The following is an 18305-nucleotide window of genomic DNA, read 5'->3' on the forward strand; positions in this document are numbered from 1 at the left end:
TTTTTAAGAAATTGCCAGGGCCGGCCGAGTGGCGCGTTGGTTAAGAACTGGCTTGGGACGCCAGAGGGCCCCGGTTTGGATCCCACATATGAGGGCCAGTGACGCTGCCCTCTACAGCTAAGATGCTGAACAACAGCTCAACCTGGAGCTGGGCTGCCGTGAGTCGCCGGTGAGGGCGTAGGCTGCAGCCCCTGCTGCAGTGGGTTGCCATGGGCTACCGTGTGTAGCCAGCAGCCAACATGAGTGGCCAGCAGCCGCTGTGAGCGGCCGTCCAGAAGCCAGCAACTGATCTGCCTCGCCCGGGAAGAGAGCAATGATGGTGCCAACTTGGGCCAGTGAAGCAACGTCCTCCACAACTAGACTGAAGAACGAAAAGACAGCAACTTGTCTGTTCCCCTTCCCCCCATTCCCCAATAAAAAAAATCTTAAAAAAAAAAAAGAAAAAGAAATTGCCAAACTGTTTTCAAAGTGGCTATACCATTTTCATTCTCACCCACAATGTATGAGGGTTCTAGTTTCTTCACATCCTTGTCAACACTTGGTATTATCTTTTTTATTATGATCCTTATAGTAAATGTACAGTGGTGTCTCAGTATGGTTTTAATTTGTCAATTCCTTAATGACTAATAATGTTGAGTATATTTGCACATGCTTACTAGCTATTCATACATCTTTGATGAAATTATGTATTCAAATCCTTTGCCCATTTTTAGAATTTCATTTTGATTTATTTGTAGTGTTTTAGAATGAATCTCTTTGTATAGTTTTTGTGTGTGTGTGGTTGCTCCAGGTATTACATTATATATACATAACTTATCACAGTCCACTGGTGTCATCATTTTACCAGTTTAAATGAAGTATAGAAGCCTACCTGTTTTTATGTCCCTTTACCCTCCTCTGTTTATGATATAATTATCTAAATATTTCCTCTACATATATTTAAAACCACATCAGATAGTAGTATAATTTTTACTTCAACCATCAAACATAATTTAAAAGCTCAAGAGGAGATTTACCCATATTTTGACTTACCATTTTCTTTCTTTCTTCTTGATGTTCTATAGTTTTTTGTTGTATTCTTTGCTTTTTGTTTAAAGAACTTCCTATAGCCATTCATAGGTGTACTGGCAATAAATACTCTTAGTTTTCTTTCATCTGAGAACATCTCGATATCCCCTTCATTCCTGTAGAGTATTTTTTTCTGAGTATGGGATTTTGTGTTGACAGTTTCTTTTTTTTAGCACGTGAAAAATATTGTAATACTTTCTTCTGGTGTTTATGGTTTTGTGTGGAAATCCTCTCATGCAATTTGTGTTTTTTTCCAGATAAGTAAGTTGTTTTTCTTTGGCTGCTTTCAAGATTTTTTCATTGTCTTTAGTTTTCAGAATTTTAATTATGATGTGTCTTGAAATGGATTTCTTTGGGGTTATCCTGTTGGAGGTTCACTTATTTTCTTGGATCTGTAGGTTAACATCCCTTGCTAAAAATTTGAGAAATGTTCAGCCATTATCTCTTTGAGTGGGATTGATAGATGAGATAGTTCTTTTTTTAGTTTCTTGAGGAATCTTCATGCTGTTTTCCGTAGTGGCTGTTCCATTCTCAATTTCCACTGAAAGTGTGCAATGGTTCTAGTTTCTCCACATCCTCACCAATACTTGTCTTTTATATACATGGGGTATTACCTCGTTGTGGTTTTGATTTGCATTTCCCTGATTATTGGTGATGAATATTTTTAAATGTTGGCCAATTTGTACTTCTTTTTTGAAGAAATATCTATTCAAGTCCTTAGTCATTTAAAAAATAGGGTTACTAGATTTTTTCTTTTTTTTATTATTGAGTTATATGAATTATTTATATATTTTGGAGAGTGACCCCTATTTAGATATATGGTTTGCAAATATTTTCTCCCATTCCATAAGCTGTTCATTTTGCTGATGGTTTCCTTTGCTGTGCAGAAGCTTTTTAGTTTGATGTATTCCCACTTATATACTTTGGTTTTTGTTGCTTATGCTTTTGGTGTCATATCCATGAAATCATTGCCGAGACTAAATGTCATGAAGCTTTTCTCTTTTGTTCTCTTCTAGGAGTGTTACAGTTTCAGGTATCATAAAAGTCTTGAATCCATTTTGAGTTGATTTTTGTGTGTTATGTAAGATAAGGGTCCAGTTTCATTCTTTTGCATGTGAACGTATCTAGTTCTCCCCACATCATTGCTGCTACTGAGAAACAGACTAGGGAATTATAACTGCTAGAGAATTAAATGTGGAAATTGTGTAATATTTCTGTTCTAATGTATTTTTAGTTGGGGTATTGTCAGGGCAATTAAATTGGCACTTCCTTAGATAAAGAGACTGTAGCAAAATAGAATATATTTTTTACTCCGATTTTGTAACTTAACTGATTTTCAGTATTATTAAAGATTCTGGTAATGCTTTTACATATAACATTTCTGAAGTTTTAAATATTTTAATTTAATGTTAGAATTAAAATTTATCTTACTATTAATATTTTCCTTTTGACTTTATTTAATACTGACTAGCATACTACTTTATTTTCAGTGTTATTCAATGTCATTAAAGCCATTGATAAAATTAAAGATGAAAATATTGATTATGAAGATCTGAATACTTGTCTTCAAAATTTTGGAGTTTACCTTTCTAAGGCAGAATTTGAGAACATCATCAAGTTGACTGAAGGTCATGGTAAGTGATATATTTTCAGGAAAACTGGATTGACACATCTGAAAAGAGGGTCAGTTTGCTATTTTTTCCCTTAGAATAATGACTTTATTATTTTCCATTAAAATTAAGCCAGTACAGAAATGAACAAAAGTACTCAAAAGTACAGCAAAACACTCAAAATCCTATTATCCAGAAAAGACTATTAATATATAATAGTCTTACCAGACATTTTTTTCCTAGGCAAAAGTGCAAACAAAAAGGAAGTAGGATTTGTGATTTTGCTCTCTGACAAGGTAGAAGTCAGGACAAAAGACATTAAATGGAGCAAAGAAGGACTCTTTATTACGCCAAAGCCCACAATCCATAATAAAGGTACTAGTTTTGAGTATCTGTGCTCCTTTAACTTAGCAGCAACTTTCATAAAGGGAACGTGTGGGAATAGAGTGAAAAAAGCAAGTTTCAGATTGCTATAGCATGATAACATTTTCATAGAGTTTGAAAACAAAATTAAGGAATAATTTATTTATCCTGTTTAAAATTATATGTAAAGAAGCAAAAGATTGGCAAATTCAGTAACGGGCTTTCTGTGGAGGAAGCAGAAGAATGGAGTGGGACAAGCACAACAGCAGATGCAGTGGGGTTAATGTTTCTCAATTGGGTGGTAGGGTCACAGTGGTTTGATTTATTATCATGCTTCATAACTAATATATGTTGCAAATATTCTTTCTGTGTATCAAATATACATTATCAAAAATAAGGGAGTTTATTACTTTAAAAACTCACATGTTCCTCTTAGGCAATGTAAATCATAAATCACTAACTCTAACATTGGCCTAGAATTTTTCAAGGTCTCTTTTTTTTTTTAACTCTCCAAAAATTTGGCTAAGAATACAAAGTGACTTGGGGCTCCTTGAAGTAAACTGCTCAAAGTTTCTTGAGAAAAGGGAATAGGGCTGTTCCTTATCTTCTACAGTCCATTAGAATTTTTTTTTTTTCCTCAGTGGGGTAAGCAAAGGACTAGGGTTATCAAAAGCTCATCATATCTATATAAAACCTTTATATGTGGCCTTAGAAAATTCTTAGAAACTTTTTTATCCATTCTAACATTGGCGTATTATGAGGAATTACATATAATCAAGGAAAGACATTTTCTGGGTATAAAATGACAATTAAAATATTCAATGGTTTTGCTAGTATACTGGAGTAAAGAGATCAGTGTGAATGGTAGCCCAATGTGGAAAAAACTAGGAATCAAGATCTTGCTTCTAATCTCTGATCTTGTATTTCCTTTTGTGACCTTGGAAAAAAAATCACCATATCATGTATAAGTGTTTTTTCTTAAATATGTAAAGTAACACTAATTCTTCACCTGCATATCTTACTGAATTGTTGGAAGGCCAAGAGAAGGTAATGTAAGTTAAAAGTTAAAAATGTTGTATACTTAACAGGGTCAAATATATGGTGATGGAAGGAGAACTGACTCTGGGTGGTGAACACACAATGTGATATATAGATGATGTATTATAGAATTGTACACCTGAAAACTATGTAATTTTACTAACCATTGTCACCCCAATAAATTCTAATTTTAAAAAAATGTCGTTCACTTGTGAATAAAAGGGCTTTGATTAATTTTCCTGGTGTTTTTCAGTGTGTACTTTTTGCATGTAAATTGAATGTCTTTCCCTTTATACCCATATATTTTTAATGGTATTAACTGATGGATATAATTATAAATGTACAATTTATTTACATAATTCAATATTTGTCATAATAATTTAATACTTGAAGATACTGAAGAAACTATTTTTTTCCCCTTTAGAAACAAAGCAAGTGAATTTTAAAGAATTCATTGATACTATGTTGAGGAACAAAGAACGCTTCTCCGAAAAATTATGTATGTAAAAACATCGTATCTTGTGCTTTTTGTGGGTCAAGTGGTTTGACAAATTTTAGAAGAATATAATATATTAAAAGAGCTAGTCATCTTACAGGTCATTGGGCAAATAAATGCCTGGCTTACTACTGATACGTTTGGCGTTAATCTTCTCTATTACTGATCCCTAAGTCTAGAACACCTTTCACATGCAAATAAATGCAAAGCTATCTTAATCTTACTTTTCATCCTTACATTTATTACAGACAGCGAGAACCATGTATATGAAATTCATTTGGGTGAAGATTTAAAATGTCTTCCCACTTTGGGCAGGTGATGCCATCTAGTGACTATTGCTGAGTTTAAATATGCAGAATTTCTGGTTTTAGCTGTTGGTATATTTTCCCATCTTCCAATTTATTCAGTAACATTTATTGAGCCATCACTATGTACCAGACTTTATGTTAAGCTGTGAATTGACTAAGATGAAAAAGACAGTCTCTGCCAGTAAGAAGCTCACCATAAAGAAATGTAAAGTCATATATGTATATTTTAAATGGAGTGAAGTTAGTACTTTAAAAATTGGGGCTAAAGTAGCATTGTGTTATTTGGTATTGACATATTGGTTAATGATGTATTTTAAGTAACAGCTATTTCACCTTATAATATACGTCAATTTAATGTGTCTCCTATACAAGGGAACATACTAAATTAATTGGATGAAGAGATTACTTGCGTTGTCACTTCATTTTTCCTAGAAATTTCAATTTTATGGAGATAAAAAAAACATTAACACAGAGTTGTATATTATCTTACTCATATCTATAATTATATTTCCTTTCTCATTCTTAGTAGTGCATATTTATGTTTACTTTTTTCCTTTTTTCTTCATCTGGCTGCTCATTTCTTCATCAGACCACCTATTGGTTTTATATACCTCATTAAGACCTTCCACCCATTTACCCCTTTACTTTGTCTTTAGCTACCAGAATCCTCCTGTTTTCATTTTTCCTCCTTATCCAGTTTAAATTCTCTGATCTATTTATCTCTACTACCCTAAACTTCTTTGCCCCTCTGTACTTTCGTTGCACCTATCTGGCAAAACTCCCAGCCCTGAATGAACCCCATTATCTGTCTTTTCCTTGGCTGACAGCATTTTTGGAGAAAATTATACAGCCGAGCAGATTGAACAGAGTATCAGTAAGAAATTTTGATTCAAGTCTGCTGGCCCTCAACACCACCTAGGAACTTCGTGATGTTTATTTCCCCAGTTAGCTTATTCTCTCACTCCCTGAAACAGATATTTAAAATCTGCATTTTTTCAAACTTCCATTTCTACCCCAACCTCTACCTTTCTCACATTTAGCAGATAACTTTGCCTTTATAGAGAAAAGAGAAGCCTGTCTCTACTTTGAGGACATTAAGTTATTTCCCAATATTTTTTCTAAAAGTTTTAAAGTTTTTCTTTTCATATTTAAGTCTTCAATTCACCTAGAATTGATTTTTATATATGGAATGAAGTTGTGATCCAATTTATTGCCCCCCTCCCCAAACTCCTCCCCCCCACACACACACACAAAGATAATTAGCTGAGACAGTTTTATGTTAATTCTTTGTTTGGGATTTGTTAGGTCATGGGAAAGTCATGATGTATTTTTCTATGTTTTCAATGCAAAAACTCGTCATAACTTTCCCGACGACCCAATATATATTATGTAAACTGTTTGGCACTCACACAGGATAGCCTTGGCACTCACACAGGATAGCCTTGGGGTTTAGATTATCATTGGAGATATTTTTTTCTCCATCCAGATCTCAGAGAACAAGCTTTCTTCTTGAATTCCTAAAATGGTTACCAAAGTGTTTTTAGTCATAATTTTTAGATGGGAAGACTTTCCAGGGTCTTGGCTTTAAGCAGGCATCTTAATTGTAACCTTAGACTTGTATGTACCGCATAATAATAATTACTATTATTATTACTACTCACATTTATTGAGTGCTTACTATGTGCCAGTACTATTCCAAATAATTTTTGTTTAACTCATTTAATTCTCATATTAATTCTATTGGGTTGTCAGAAAAGTCGTGATGCATTTTTGCAACGGAAAACATAAAAAAAATATATCATGACTTTTCCGACAACCCAATATTATTATATTTATTTTACAAATGAGAAAACCAAGGGACAGAGGTTAAAAAAAATCACATAGCTAGTATGTGATAGAGTTAAGGTTATACCGCTAATATAAGGATAAGGTAGAGCATATCCTCTTAACATTTACATTGTGCCATCTGACTGCTACGGCATCTGCTCAGGCACACACATGGTTAATATCTCTTCCTCATTTCCAGCATCCGGTGAGTTCCCTTTCTTTTGAGTTTGGCATCCAATTGTTTAGGCCCCAAAATTAGGAGTCATTCTTAATCCCCATTACCCCCCCCCCCTTATTGCCCTAGCTCCACTGCTCCTACTCCTGTCATTCAATCCAGTATCAAATGTTTTTGTTGGTATTTTAAATTTAGTATAGAATATATTTTGTGTTGGAGGTTGAAGGGGAATCTAGCTACTCTAAGTCTACTGTATTATCAGTTCTCTCTTTAGAAACACTCATTTGGGATTTTGACCTTGCTACTCCATACTAGCATCTTACAAAAAGCTAAATCTCATCTTGCTAAATCCAATGGTCAAGTTTCTGTCTTCATTTTGTTTACCTCTAGCAGTATTTTTCTTGAAAATTTCTCTTCTCGTGTTTTCTGTGACACTATAATCTCCTAATTTCCCTCCCACCTTATTGGCTCTTCCTTTTTTAAAAAATTGAGATATAATTGACATGTATGACATTGTGTAAGTTTAAGGTGTACAACCTGTTGATTTGATATGCTTATGTATTGCAATGTGATTACCACCATAGTGTCAACAACACCTCTATCACATTGCATAATTATCGTTACTTTTTTGTGGTGGGAACATTTAAATTTTAGTCTCTTAGCAACTTTCAAGTATATAATACAGTATTGCTAAGTATAATCACAATGCTGTGCATTAGGTCCGCAGAACTTCCTCATCTTCTAATTGCAAGTTAGTCCAACACCTGCCCAGTTCCTCCACCCTGCGGCCCCTGGTAACTACCATTCTGTTCTTGTGAGTTCTGCTGTTTTAGATTCCACATATCAGTGAGAACTTACAGTATTTGTCTTTCTCTGTCTGACTTATCTCACTTAGCATAATGTCCTCAAGGTCGATCCATCTTGTTGCAAATGGCAGGGTTTTCTTTTTTCTCAAGGCTGAATAATATTCCACTGCATATATGGCCCTTTCTTGTTGGCATTGTTTGCTGACTGTTTCCTTTTTGGCTGACTTTTAAACATTAGCTTGATGCCAGACTCCGTTCTGAGTCCCACCCATTCTCTAAGGCGCTTCCTGAGTGATGTTACTGCTTTCAATAATATCTGCATCCTTTTGACTCCCTGTTTATCTCAGACTTAATGTGTATAGAGAGGACTCTTGGTCTCCAACAAACTTATCCTTTCCCCAGGATTTCTTATCTCAGTTATTGTCATCACTATCCACCTAGTTGCTCAGATCTCAAACTCAGAAGTTCTTCATGGCCCCAGCCCCCATAGCCCCTCATTCAACTCAGCACTAAGTACTATCAGCTTCATTCCCCAAATACATCCTGTGTCTCTCCACTTCTCATTCCTTACATTGCTATCACCCTTGTTGAAGTCACTATCATCTTTTTCTTTGAACTACGACAGTAGGTAGCTCCCTAACTGCCTCACCTTCCAGAGTTCATTCCCTATATAGCAGCAGAGCAATCTTTTACACATGTGTAATAAGATAACTTCATTCTCCTGTTAAAAACTTTCTAAAGTTTCTCTATTGGAATTTTAATAAAAGCAAAACTTTTTTCCATGGTCTGCAGAAATGGGTAGAAGAGAACGTAGGATCCAGGGAAGAATTTCGGGGGGAGACACAGAGCATAGCTATTAATCCATGGTTTTATCGGTTGGGCATGCTTGTGAATTCAGACTTTTGTAAATCTCTAGTACAAGGAAAATTATTCTTTATAATGATTGTTCAAGGTTGGGGTTACTGTAAGTTCTTGAAATATTTCAAAATCTTCAAAGATACACTAAATTTGGTGTTAAATACTTTATTGTTTTAATATTTGAAAATTGGCGATTCATTTATGCTATTTTTCTTAATCATACAAACCCCAATTCCTGACTATTCCAGATAATAGTTTACTGTATTAACTTCTTGGGCAAGCATGTTATAAAACTTGTGTTTTATCTGCCCTTTAGTATCACCTGATACTGTTGAAAACCCCCACGATCTTGGTAAAGAGAAGATGAGTGTTTCTGACCTGTGGAACACTCTGTCTCGTTTGAATAGTAATTTAAAAAAAGACAAATTCCTAGCTGCACTGAAATTAGCAACAATTGATGGTGAGTATCCCAAATACTAAAATTAGAAGATACATAAGAATATGGTTTTATCTTCTATCAATCTTTGTGTGTCTCTGTATCTTGTGTTTGGTGATATGCCAGTATATACATTTAGGAAATGTAAAGAAAGCTCAGATTGTTTGACTGTCCTATAGAAAAAATATTAACATCTAATTTATTATTACTCTAAATTGATCAAATATGCATAGGCTACCTTCAAATTGTGTAACATATTACTGGAAAATGGCGTATCCCAGTGAACACAAGGGGATTACCTGGAAATGTGAAGAAATCTATTCCAGTTTTATATTAACACTGCTTGGGATAATTATACTGTTTTGTTGAAATAGGCTTTTGTTTAATTTGCTAGAAAAAAACACCTAATGGCTACCACCTCTTCTTAACAAATAAAAAAAGATTCAAACAACAAAAAAATAATGTCCTCAGTAGTACTATAAAACAAACACTATAAACTAAAATTTTTTAAATAAGACTCCATCGTTTACTTGGCCACAGATGGACATTTCCACTCCCTCATATTCTTTTTTTTTTTTTAATTATACTGGGGAATTGGGGAAGGGCAACAGCGCTGAGGAGTTGGGGAAAGGGAACAGCCAAGTTGTGGTCCTTCAATCTTAGTTGTGGAGGGTGCAGCTAGCTCAGCTCCAAGTCCAGTCACCATTGGGATGACCGCCAGTGGCTCACGGCCGCTCAGTTCAAGGTGCCGTGTTCAATCTTAGTTGCTGGTGGGCATAGCCACCATCCCATGCGGGAGTCAAACCAGCAACCTTGTTGTTAGGAACACATGCTCTCACCAGCTGAGCCATCCTGCCACCTGTTGGCAGCTCAGTGGCAGCTCAGCTCCGGCACAGCTCATTGGCCCAGGTGGGATTCGAACCAGTGACCCTGTTGCTCAGAGCTCGCGCTCTTAACCAACTGAGCCATTCGGCCGACCCCCTCATATTCTTAGTACTTTGAAGTTACAAATGTACTTTGGCACTCTTTTATGTGGAATGTTTATACAGAGCTAGCTGAGTAACATGAGCACGCTGTTTAGGGTCTTTGGCAAACAACTGTTATTCTCTATAAGCATTACTTACCCCCTTTTCTTCACTAAGCTCCTGTGTAACTGAGGCTGATAATTTTGGATTTTAAGTGTGTTGATTGTTTTATTTCTCAGGATGTTTGAGGTGAGAAGCATTGATGAAAACAAAAGTATATGTACTACCTGATAATAGGGAATTTCCCTCTCTCTTTTCCTCTGTGGAAAAGCTTGTTTCTTTTGATAAAGTGAACGGGAATTGTAGGCAACATGTACCAGAGAAAGTATTATATAGCATTTATTTTAGTCAGACCAATAAAGTATTATTTTATGAACTATAAAAATAACTCAGCTATCTATAAAATTACTTATTGTGATAATAAAACTCCATATATTGTCTCTTATCCATTACTATATACTTATGAAGCACAAACACCATGTAAAAAATGTAGATTATTTTGCCACCTAAATCCAAATATATACATGATATTGAAAACTATATGTGCACCCTATCTGTCATACCATTTCTTTTAACATTGAACCTTCAGTACAAAGTGACTTAGTTCTTATTTTAATGCAGTGGTTTGCAAAGTTTTGAAATTTATTTTTGTTTTTTGTTTATATTTGCTGTTGTTAAAGCAGTTTTTCTTTAGCTTTTTCTTCCAAATGAACTCTTACAGAGTACCCCAATATATAAAACATAAAAGTTGAGCTTCTCTCACCAAAGTGAGGGAAATGACCAAGTGAACTGCCAAAGCATCTCAACAGAGCCTTAGAAATATGAGAAAGAATTTAAAAATTACTGACCAGGGTATGTTAAAGAGGAAAAAGACCCCAAAACTGATTTAGGTTTCCTCTCACTAGTGAGACTAAAGAATTACTTCTTGGTTATGGGTGGTATTCCATATTGACTCATTAATATTTTTAAATATATTTTAAAATTTTTAAATGTATAATGGTTCAAAAAGGCATTGAAAAATAGAAAAGATATTTATCATTTGACAAATTCAAAAATGCTCCCCAAGTATCTAGCTATATAACTTTTGACTTCTGTAATTGCAAGAGGTGTTCAAAGTGGTTACCATCAGCATCCAGACACTTCTGATTACGGCGAACTACTGCTTGAGCAAGGTTAACCAAGGTGTCCACTTGTATGCGTTTTTCTGGATGTGTGTGTGTGTGTATGGAGAGAGAGAGAGAGTCAAAAAAATGTAAACACATTTTAAGAAAGGAAAAAAATATATTAAAATTGTAATACTCAATATATACCAATAAGAAAAGGTGAATACAAGTCAGGTGTATACATTTTTTTGGCACCCCTGATGTGTGTGTGTGTGTGTGTGTGTGTGTGTGTGTGTGTGTGTGTGTGTGTGTAACATTTTCTTTATCCATTCATCCACTGAAGGACATCCGGACAATTGTGAATAATGCTGCAGTGATAGCTCTTTGAGATACTGATTTCATTTCCTCCAGATACATACCCACGAGTGGGATTGCTAGATCATATGGTAATTCTATTTTTAATTTTTTGAGGAACCACCAAACTGTTTTACATGAGGCTACAAAATAACTTACATTCCCACCAACAATGTATAAGGGTTCCCTTTTCTCCACATCCTCACCAACATTTGTTATCTCTTGTCTTTTTGATAATAGCCATCTTAACAGGTGTGAAATGATATCTCCTTGAGGTTTTTGATTTGCATTTCACTGATGACTAGTGATGTTGAGCAGCTTTCCGTATACCTAGTGGCCATTGTAGCTGTATAGTTTAAACCCTAGGCAGGCTTTTACTTGCTGGTGATGCACCTTGCCAGCTGAACTGTAATCTAGCCTGTGATTATAACCTACAATCGTTCTAAATCCTTGGACTAAGTCTCCCTGTTCCTCATTAGACTGGGAAAACAAAGCTGCCTATTGCCTGTGTCTGCCACTTTGACTTTGTAATCTAGTACTTGTGTGTTCTTGCGTAAAAAATGGGTATAGGCCGGCCGAGTGGCGCATTGGTTAAGAATTGGCTTGGGATGCCAGCTCTGAGCAGCAGGGCCCCGGTTCGGATCCCATATGGGGGCCAGTGACACTGGTGAACAACAGCTCGACCTGGAGCTGGGCTGCCGTGAGTCACCGGCTACAGCGTAGGCTGCAGCCTCTGCTGCAGTGAGCTGCCGTGAGCTACCGTGCGTGGCTGGCAGCCCGGCTTGAGCTGCCAAGAGCCGCCGTGAGCGGCCTTCCAGAGGCCAGCGACCAATCTGCCTCACCCGGGAAGAGCGCAATGATCACAATTACCAACATGGGCCAGTGAAGCGACATTCTCCACAACTAGACTGAAGAACAAAAGGACAGCATCTTGTCTGTTCTCCTTCCCTGATTCCCCAGCGCTGTACCCCTCCCCCAATTCCCCAATAAAATCTTTAAAAAAAAATGGGTATAAACATGTGTCAGAAATTATAGTTATAGAACCATCTGGTGTTGGAAAAAGTCTTTAAAGTTATCTGGTATAGTATTTTTATCTTCAAACATTTGAAACAAGTTTATTTCTTAGTTTTTTCTATAGAAATGTGGATTGTATAGTTTCTCTTGATTGATGGAAATTGAAAACTCAGCCTGACTTCAATAATCTTAACATTTATTCACTTCATAAAATCAATCTTTTGGCTACACAACAATTGTAAAGGAAATATGATTCTTATGAGCACATCAAATGACTTACTTTTTTATAGATTGCTTTATTGGATCCTGACTTAGTGAACCTGATCTATTAAAAATGTTTTTCTTGGGGGCCGGCCGAGTGGCGCGATGGTTAAGAACTGGCTTGGGACACCAGAGGTCCCCGGTTCGGATCCCACATATGAGGGCCAGTGACACTGCCCTCCACAGCTAAGATGCTGAACAACAGCTCAACCTGGAGCTGGGCTGCCGTGAGTCGCTGGCGACGGCGTAGGCTGCAGCCCCTGTGGCAGTGGGTTGCCATGGGCTACCGTGTGTAGCCAGCAGCCAGCGTGAGCGGCCAGCAGCCGCAGTGAGCGGCCGTCCAGAGGCCGGCGACTGATCTGCCTCGCCCAGGAAGAGCGCAATGATGGTGCCAACTTGGGCCAGTGAAGCAACGTCCTCCACAACTAGACTGAAGAACAAAAACGACAGCAACTTGTCTGTTCCCCTTCCCCCAATTCCCCAGCACTGTTCCCATCCCCCCAGTTCCCCAATAAAAATCTTTAAAAAAAAAATGTTTTTCTTGGGCTGACCGAGTGGCTCAGTTAGTTAAGTGTTAGCTTAAGAGTGCGAGCTCTGAGCAACATGGCTGCTGGTTCAATTCCCACATGGGCCAGTGACGCTGTGCCCAAGCTGAGCTGCCGCTGAGCTGCCAACAGGTGGCAGGATGGCTCAGCGGGTGAGAGCACATGCTCCTAACAACAAGACTGCCTGTTCGATGGTGGGCTACGCCCGCCTGCAACTAAGACTGAACTCAGCACCTTGAGCTGAGCTGCCACCAGGATGGCTCAGTGGATAGGGTGTGCGCTGTTAACAACAGGGCTCCCGGTTTGACTCCCGCATGGGATGGTGGCTACGCCCACTCACAACTAAGATTGTAACACAGCACCTTGAGCTTAGAGACCACGAGCTGCTGACAGGCAGCCAGATGGCGACTGTTGCCCTCCACAAGATTGAAGAACAACAACTTGGCTGGTCCCCCTCCCCAATTCTTCAATATTGTTCCCCTCCCCCAATTCCCCAATTTTTTAAAAAATGTTTTTCTTGCAGAAGATGACAAAGTACAAATTGAAGAATTTGCAAAAGCAGTAAAGGATATGCATGATGCCTCTATGTTAGAAGGTAAGTGCTGCATTATTTGTGACTGTTAAATTTACTTTTATTTAACGGATGTCTTTTCATTTTGTTTTTTAGTGTTTCTGGTTAACATATTGGTATTAATCTGTTTATAGGCAGGCAAAAAATTTGGTTTTGATTAAAAGTTGGCAGCTTCTATAATGAAAGAAAAAAGACTTTTTCTAGAAAGGAGTCTGTTTAAAGCTATTTTTAATCTCTTTTTTGTTTCTGGGGCCTTACAGAAAGTGAGCTATAGGCTTTTAAATTTTTCCTGATATAACTATTCTCTACATCATTTTAAGCCTCAAACTTAGGACTCCATCCCATATATAGACTTCAATATTATAGAATTTCTCACATATTTTCTGCTGCTTCCTTCCGTAGATATTCCTCATATTCCTTTCTTTAGTTTTTGTTAAATATAAGAGTTGCCATGTGCATCTTGGTAGCCTAGGTTTTCTATTATTTGACTTCCATTTTTGTTTAAATGTTAAAAACATAAGACTAAAACCAATGAAGATAGTACTTTTGGGGTTTGTGTACTTTTTTTGTTTGGAGAACATGTTTAAAACTTAGCATCACTGACCATTTCAGAATGTTCTCTCCATTACTAACTGGTAAGGTTATTTCACTATGCCTAAACAATTTGTTGGAGAATATGGAGGGATCTAGAGAATAGGCATGCTGTGAATCAAGTTCTATGCTTTCCTTCAACATATACACATACGAGGTTTTTTTTTTATGTGTCAATTACAGTTGCCATTTGATTTTATATTAGTTTCAGGTGTACAGCATAGTGGTAGACACTTACATGACTTACCAAGCAATCCCCCCATAAGTCTAATACCCACTTGCCACAGTTCATAGTTATAATATTATTGACTGTATAGCCCCATGACTATTTTGTAACTGCCAATTTATACTTCTTAAGCCCTTCATGTTTTTCACCTACCCCCCAACCTTCTTCCCATCTGGCAACCATCAGTTTCTTCTCTGTATCTATGAGTTCTGTTTCTGTTTTGTTTGTTCATTTATTTTGTTGTTTAGATTCCATATATAAGTGAAATCATATGGTATTTGTCTTTCTCTGTCTGGCTTATTTCACTCAGCATGATACCCTCTAGGTCCATCCACGTTGTTGCAAATGGTAAGATTTCATTCCTTTTTGTGGCCAAGTAATATTCAATTGTATATGTACCACATCTTCTTTATCCAATCATCTATTGATGGGCATTTAGGTTGCTTCCATATCTTGGTTATTGTAAATAATGCTGCAATGAACATAGGGATGCTTATATCTCTTCAATTTAGTGTTATGGATTTCTTTGAATAAATACCCAGAAGTGGAATTGCTGGGTCATAAGGTAGTTCTATTTTTAATTTTTTGAGGACCCTCCATACTGTTTTCCATAGTGGCTGTGCAAATTTGCAATTTTACCAACAGTGCACAAGGGTTGCCTTTTCTCCACATCCTCACCAACAGTTTGTTGATTTATTGATGATAGCCATTCTGACAGGAGTGAGGTGATATCTCATTGTGGTTTAATTTTCATTTCTCTGATGATTAGTGATGAGCACCTTTTCATGAGTTTGTTGGCCATCTGTATGTCCTCTTTGGGGAAGTGTCTATTCAGGTCCTCTGCCCACTTCTTTTCTTTCTTTTTTTTTTCTTTTGATGTTAAGTTGCATGAGTTCTTTATAAATTTTACATATTAACCTCTTATGGGGTGTATCATTGACAAACATCTTCTCCCATTCGGTAGGTTGTCTTTTCATTTTGTTAGTGGTTTCCTTTGCTGTGCAAAAACTTTTTAGTTTGATGTAGTCCCATTTGTTTAGTTTTTCTTTTGTTTCCCTTGTCTGAGGAGATATAGCCAAAAAAAATATTACTAAGAACAATGTCAGAGTGTTGTCACATGCTGCCTATGATTTCTTCTGGGAGTTTAATGGTTTTAGGTCTTACTATTTAAGTCTTTAATACATTTTGAGTTTATTCTTGTATATGGTGTAAGAAACTGGTCTAGTTTCATTTTTTTAACATGTATCCATACAGTTTTCCCAACACTATTTATTAAAGAGATTGTCTTTACCCCATTGTATATTCTTGCCTCCTTTGTTATTGATTAGTTGACCATGTAGGTGTGGGTTTATTTCTGGGCTTTCTATTCTGTTCCAATGAGCTTTGTGTCTGTTTTTATGCCAGCACCATGCTGTTTTGATTACAATAGCCTTGTAATATAGTTTGATATCAGGTAGCATGATACCTCCAACTTTGTGCTTCTTTCTCAACATTGCTTTCACTTTTGTGGTTCCATATAAATTTTAAGATTATTTATTTAAGTTCTGTGAAAAATGCCTTTGGTGTTTTGATAAGGATTGCATTGAATCTATAGATTGCTTTGGGTAGTGTGGACATTTTAATGTTAATTATTTCTATCCATGAGCATAGTATATGCTTTTATTTATTTGTATCTTCTTTAACTTCTTTCTTCAATGTCTTATAATTTTCTGAGTACAAGTTTTTTACCTTCTTGGTTAAATTAATTCATAGGTATTTTATTATTTTTTTATGCAGTTATAAATGAGATTGTTTGCTTAACTTCTCTTTGTGATAGTTTGTTATTGGTGTATAGAAATGCAACTGATTTCTGAATATTTGTATCCTGCTACTTTACTGAATTCATTTATCAATTCTAATAGTTTTTTTGGTGGGATCTTTGGGGTTCTCAATATATAGTGTCATGTCATCCGCAAATAAGACAGTTTTACTTCCTCCTTCCCAATTTGGTTGCCTTTTATTTCTTCTTCTTGTCTGATTGCTGTGGCTAGGACTTCCAATACTATGTTGAATAAAAGTGGTGAATGTGGACATCCTTGTCTTGTTCCTGATCTTAAGGGAAACACTATTAACTTTTCCCCACTGAGTATTACATTGGCTGTGGGTTTATCACATATGGCCTTTTTTTGTGGTGAGGTATGTTCCCTCTATTCCCACTTTGCTGAGAGTTTTTATCATAAATGGATGCCAGATTTTATCAAATGCTTTTTCCTCATCTATTGATATGATTATATGATTTTTATCTGTCATTTTACTTATATGGTGTATCACGTTATTTGGTTTGCAGATATTGAACAAATTTTGCCTCCTTGGAATAAATCCCACTTGATCATAGTGTATGATCTTTTTCAATGTATTGCTGAATTTGGTTGGCTAATATTTTGTTGAGGATTTTTGCATCTATTTTCATCAGGGATATTGGCCTATAATTTCCTTTTTTTTTGGTAATGTCTTTGTTTTGTTTTGGAATCATTGAAATACACATAGTTTTAAGGAATAACGGTCACTGTCTGATCTTGTAGTTGAAGATTTTAGAGGTGGGGCAGGCAATTCTAGGTAATGATGAGGATTAAGGATAGCTATTGGTGTGGATGGCTTTAGAAAGAAAGTGAAGGCTTTTTGAAGTTAAGAGGTCAAGGTGCTCTGAGGCTAGGATTATCCTTATTGTCATTGGATGATAACTAGATAAGGGATTGAGGGAGAATTATGATCAAGGTACCAAAATCATCAGAGAATGTGAAGGAGGGATCATAAAGTAATAGATGATGGTGTCAGGAGGGTGGCATAGTTGAATAACAGGCCTGAACCTCAAAGGGGAAGGATAAGGTTTGATTAAAGTGGAACTAAAATAGCCTGACAACAACAGGAGAAAGCTAAGAGAATGTTGCTCTTCTTCCTGGTCCCATGGTACGTGGAGCATGGGAGGATGGGCCGGTTCCACTCAAGATGGTTGTGCAGGAAACTGTATTTTAAAGGAAATCAAATTTTAGTTAAGAGAAAGAAGCAGAGCTGATACAGGTTTTCAGGTGCTGGCAAAATTCAGGTTGCCATCTAAAGTTGCCTCCTAATGATGTTAGGGTGACAAGAAATGGGGCACTAAGAAACTGTGATTATTTGCAGCTGGTTCCTGTTGGCTTTAATAACAAGAACAACGACAACAACTTTACTTCTATTAATAATATGACATTTATTAAGCCCTTACGATACATCTAACACTGTTTTAAGTGTTTTTCATACATCATCAGATTTAATCTCCACATCAACCTTGTGAGGCGGATATTATTATCATCTCATTTTACATATAAGACTACTGAACTTTGTAGAGGGGTTAAGTGGTAATAATTCGCTCAAGGTCACACAGTTCTAGGTCACAAATCCTGGAGCCAGGATTTGAGTATAGGTGTATCTGGCTAAACACTGCCTTTTTTTTTTTTTAAGATTTTTTTTTAATTGGGGTATTGGGGGGAAGGGAACAGAGCTGGGGAATTGGGGGAAGGTGGACAGACAAGTTGCTGTCCTTTTGTTCTTCAGTCTAGTTGTGGAGGACGTTGCTTCACTGGCCCAAGTTGGCACCATCATTGCGCTCTTCCC

At 36.6% G+C, this 18305-nt stretch overlaps 1 protein-coding gene and 1 long non-coding RNA gene across 2 annotated transcripts in view; one reads left to right on the plus strand and one right to left on the minus strand.

Moving 5' to 3' along the window:
- The window catches only part of LOC109380325 (uncharacterized), an 87418-nt gene that overhangs the window by 33179 nt on the left and 35934 nt on the right, over positions 1 to 18305 (minus strand). The window lies entirely within an intron of this gene.
- The window catches only part of EFCAB3 (EF-hand calcium binding domain 3), a 112764-nt gene that overhangs the window by 33048 nt on the left and 61411 nt on the right, over positions 1 to 18305 (plus strand). The window contains exons 9-12 of the mRNA XM_019637785.1: positions 2559 to 2702; positions 4504 to 4578; positions 8866 to 9009; positions 13811 to 13882. Of these exons, the coding sequence (XP_019493330.1) occupies positions 2559 to 2702; positions 4504 to 4578; positions 8866 to 9009; positions 13811 to 13882 (435 nt within the window). The remainder of the gene's footprint in view (positions 1 to 2558; positions 2703 to 4503; positions 4579 to 8865; positions 9010 to 13810; positions 13883 to 18305) is intronic.

Source organism: Hipposideros armiger, unplaced genomic scaffold (genome assembly GCF_001890085.2).
Source record: "Hipposideros armiger isolate ML-2016 unplaced genomic scaffold, ASM189008v1 scaffold_34, whole genome shotgun sequence".
Lineage (NCBI taxonomy): Eukaryota > Metazoa > Chordata > Mammalia > Chiroptera > Hipposideridae > Hipposideros > Hipposideros armiger.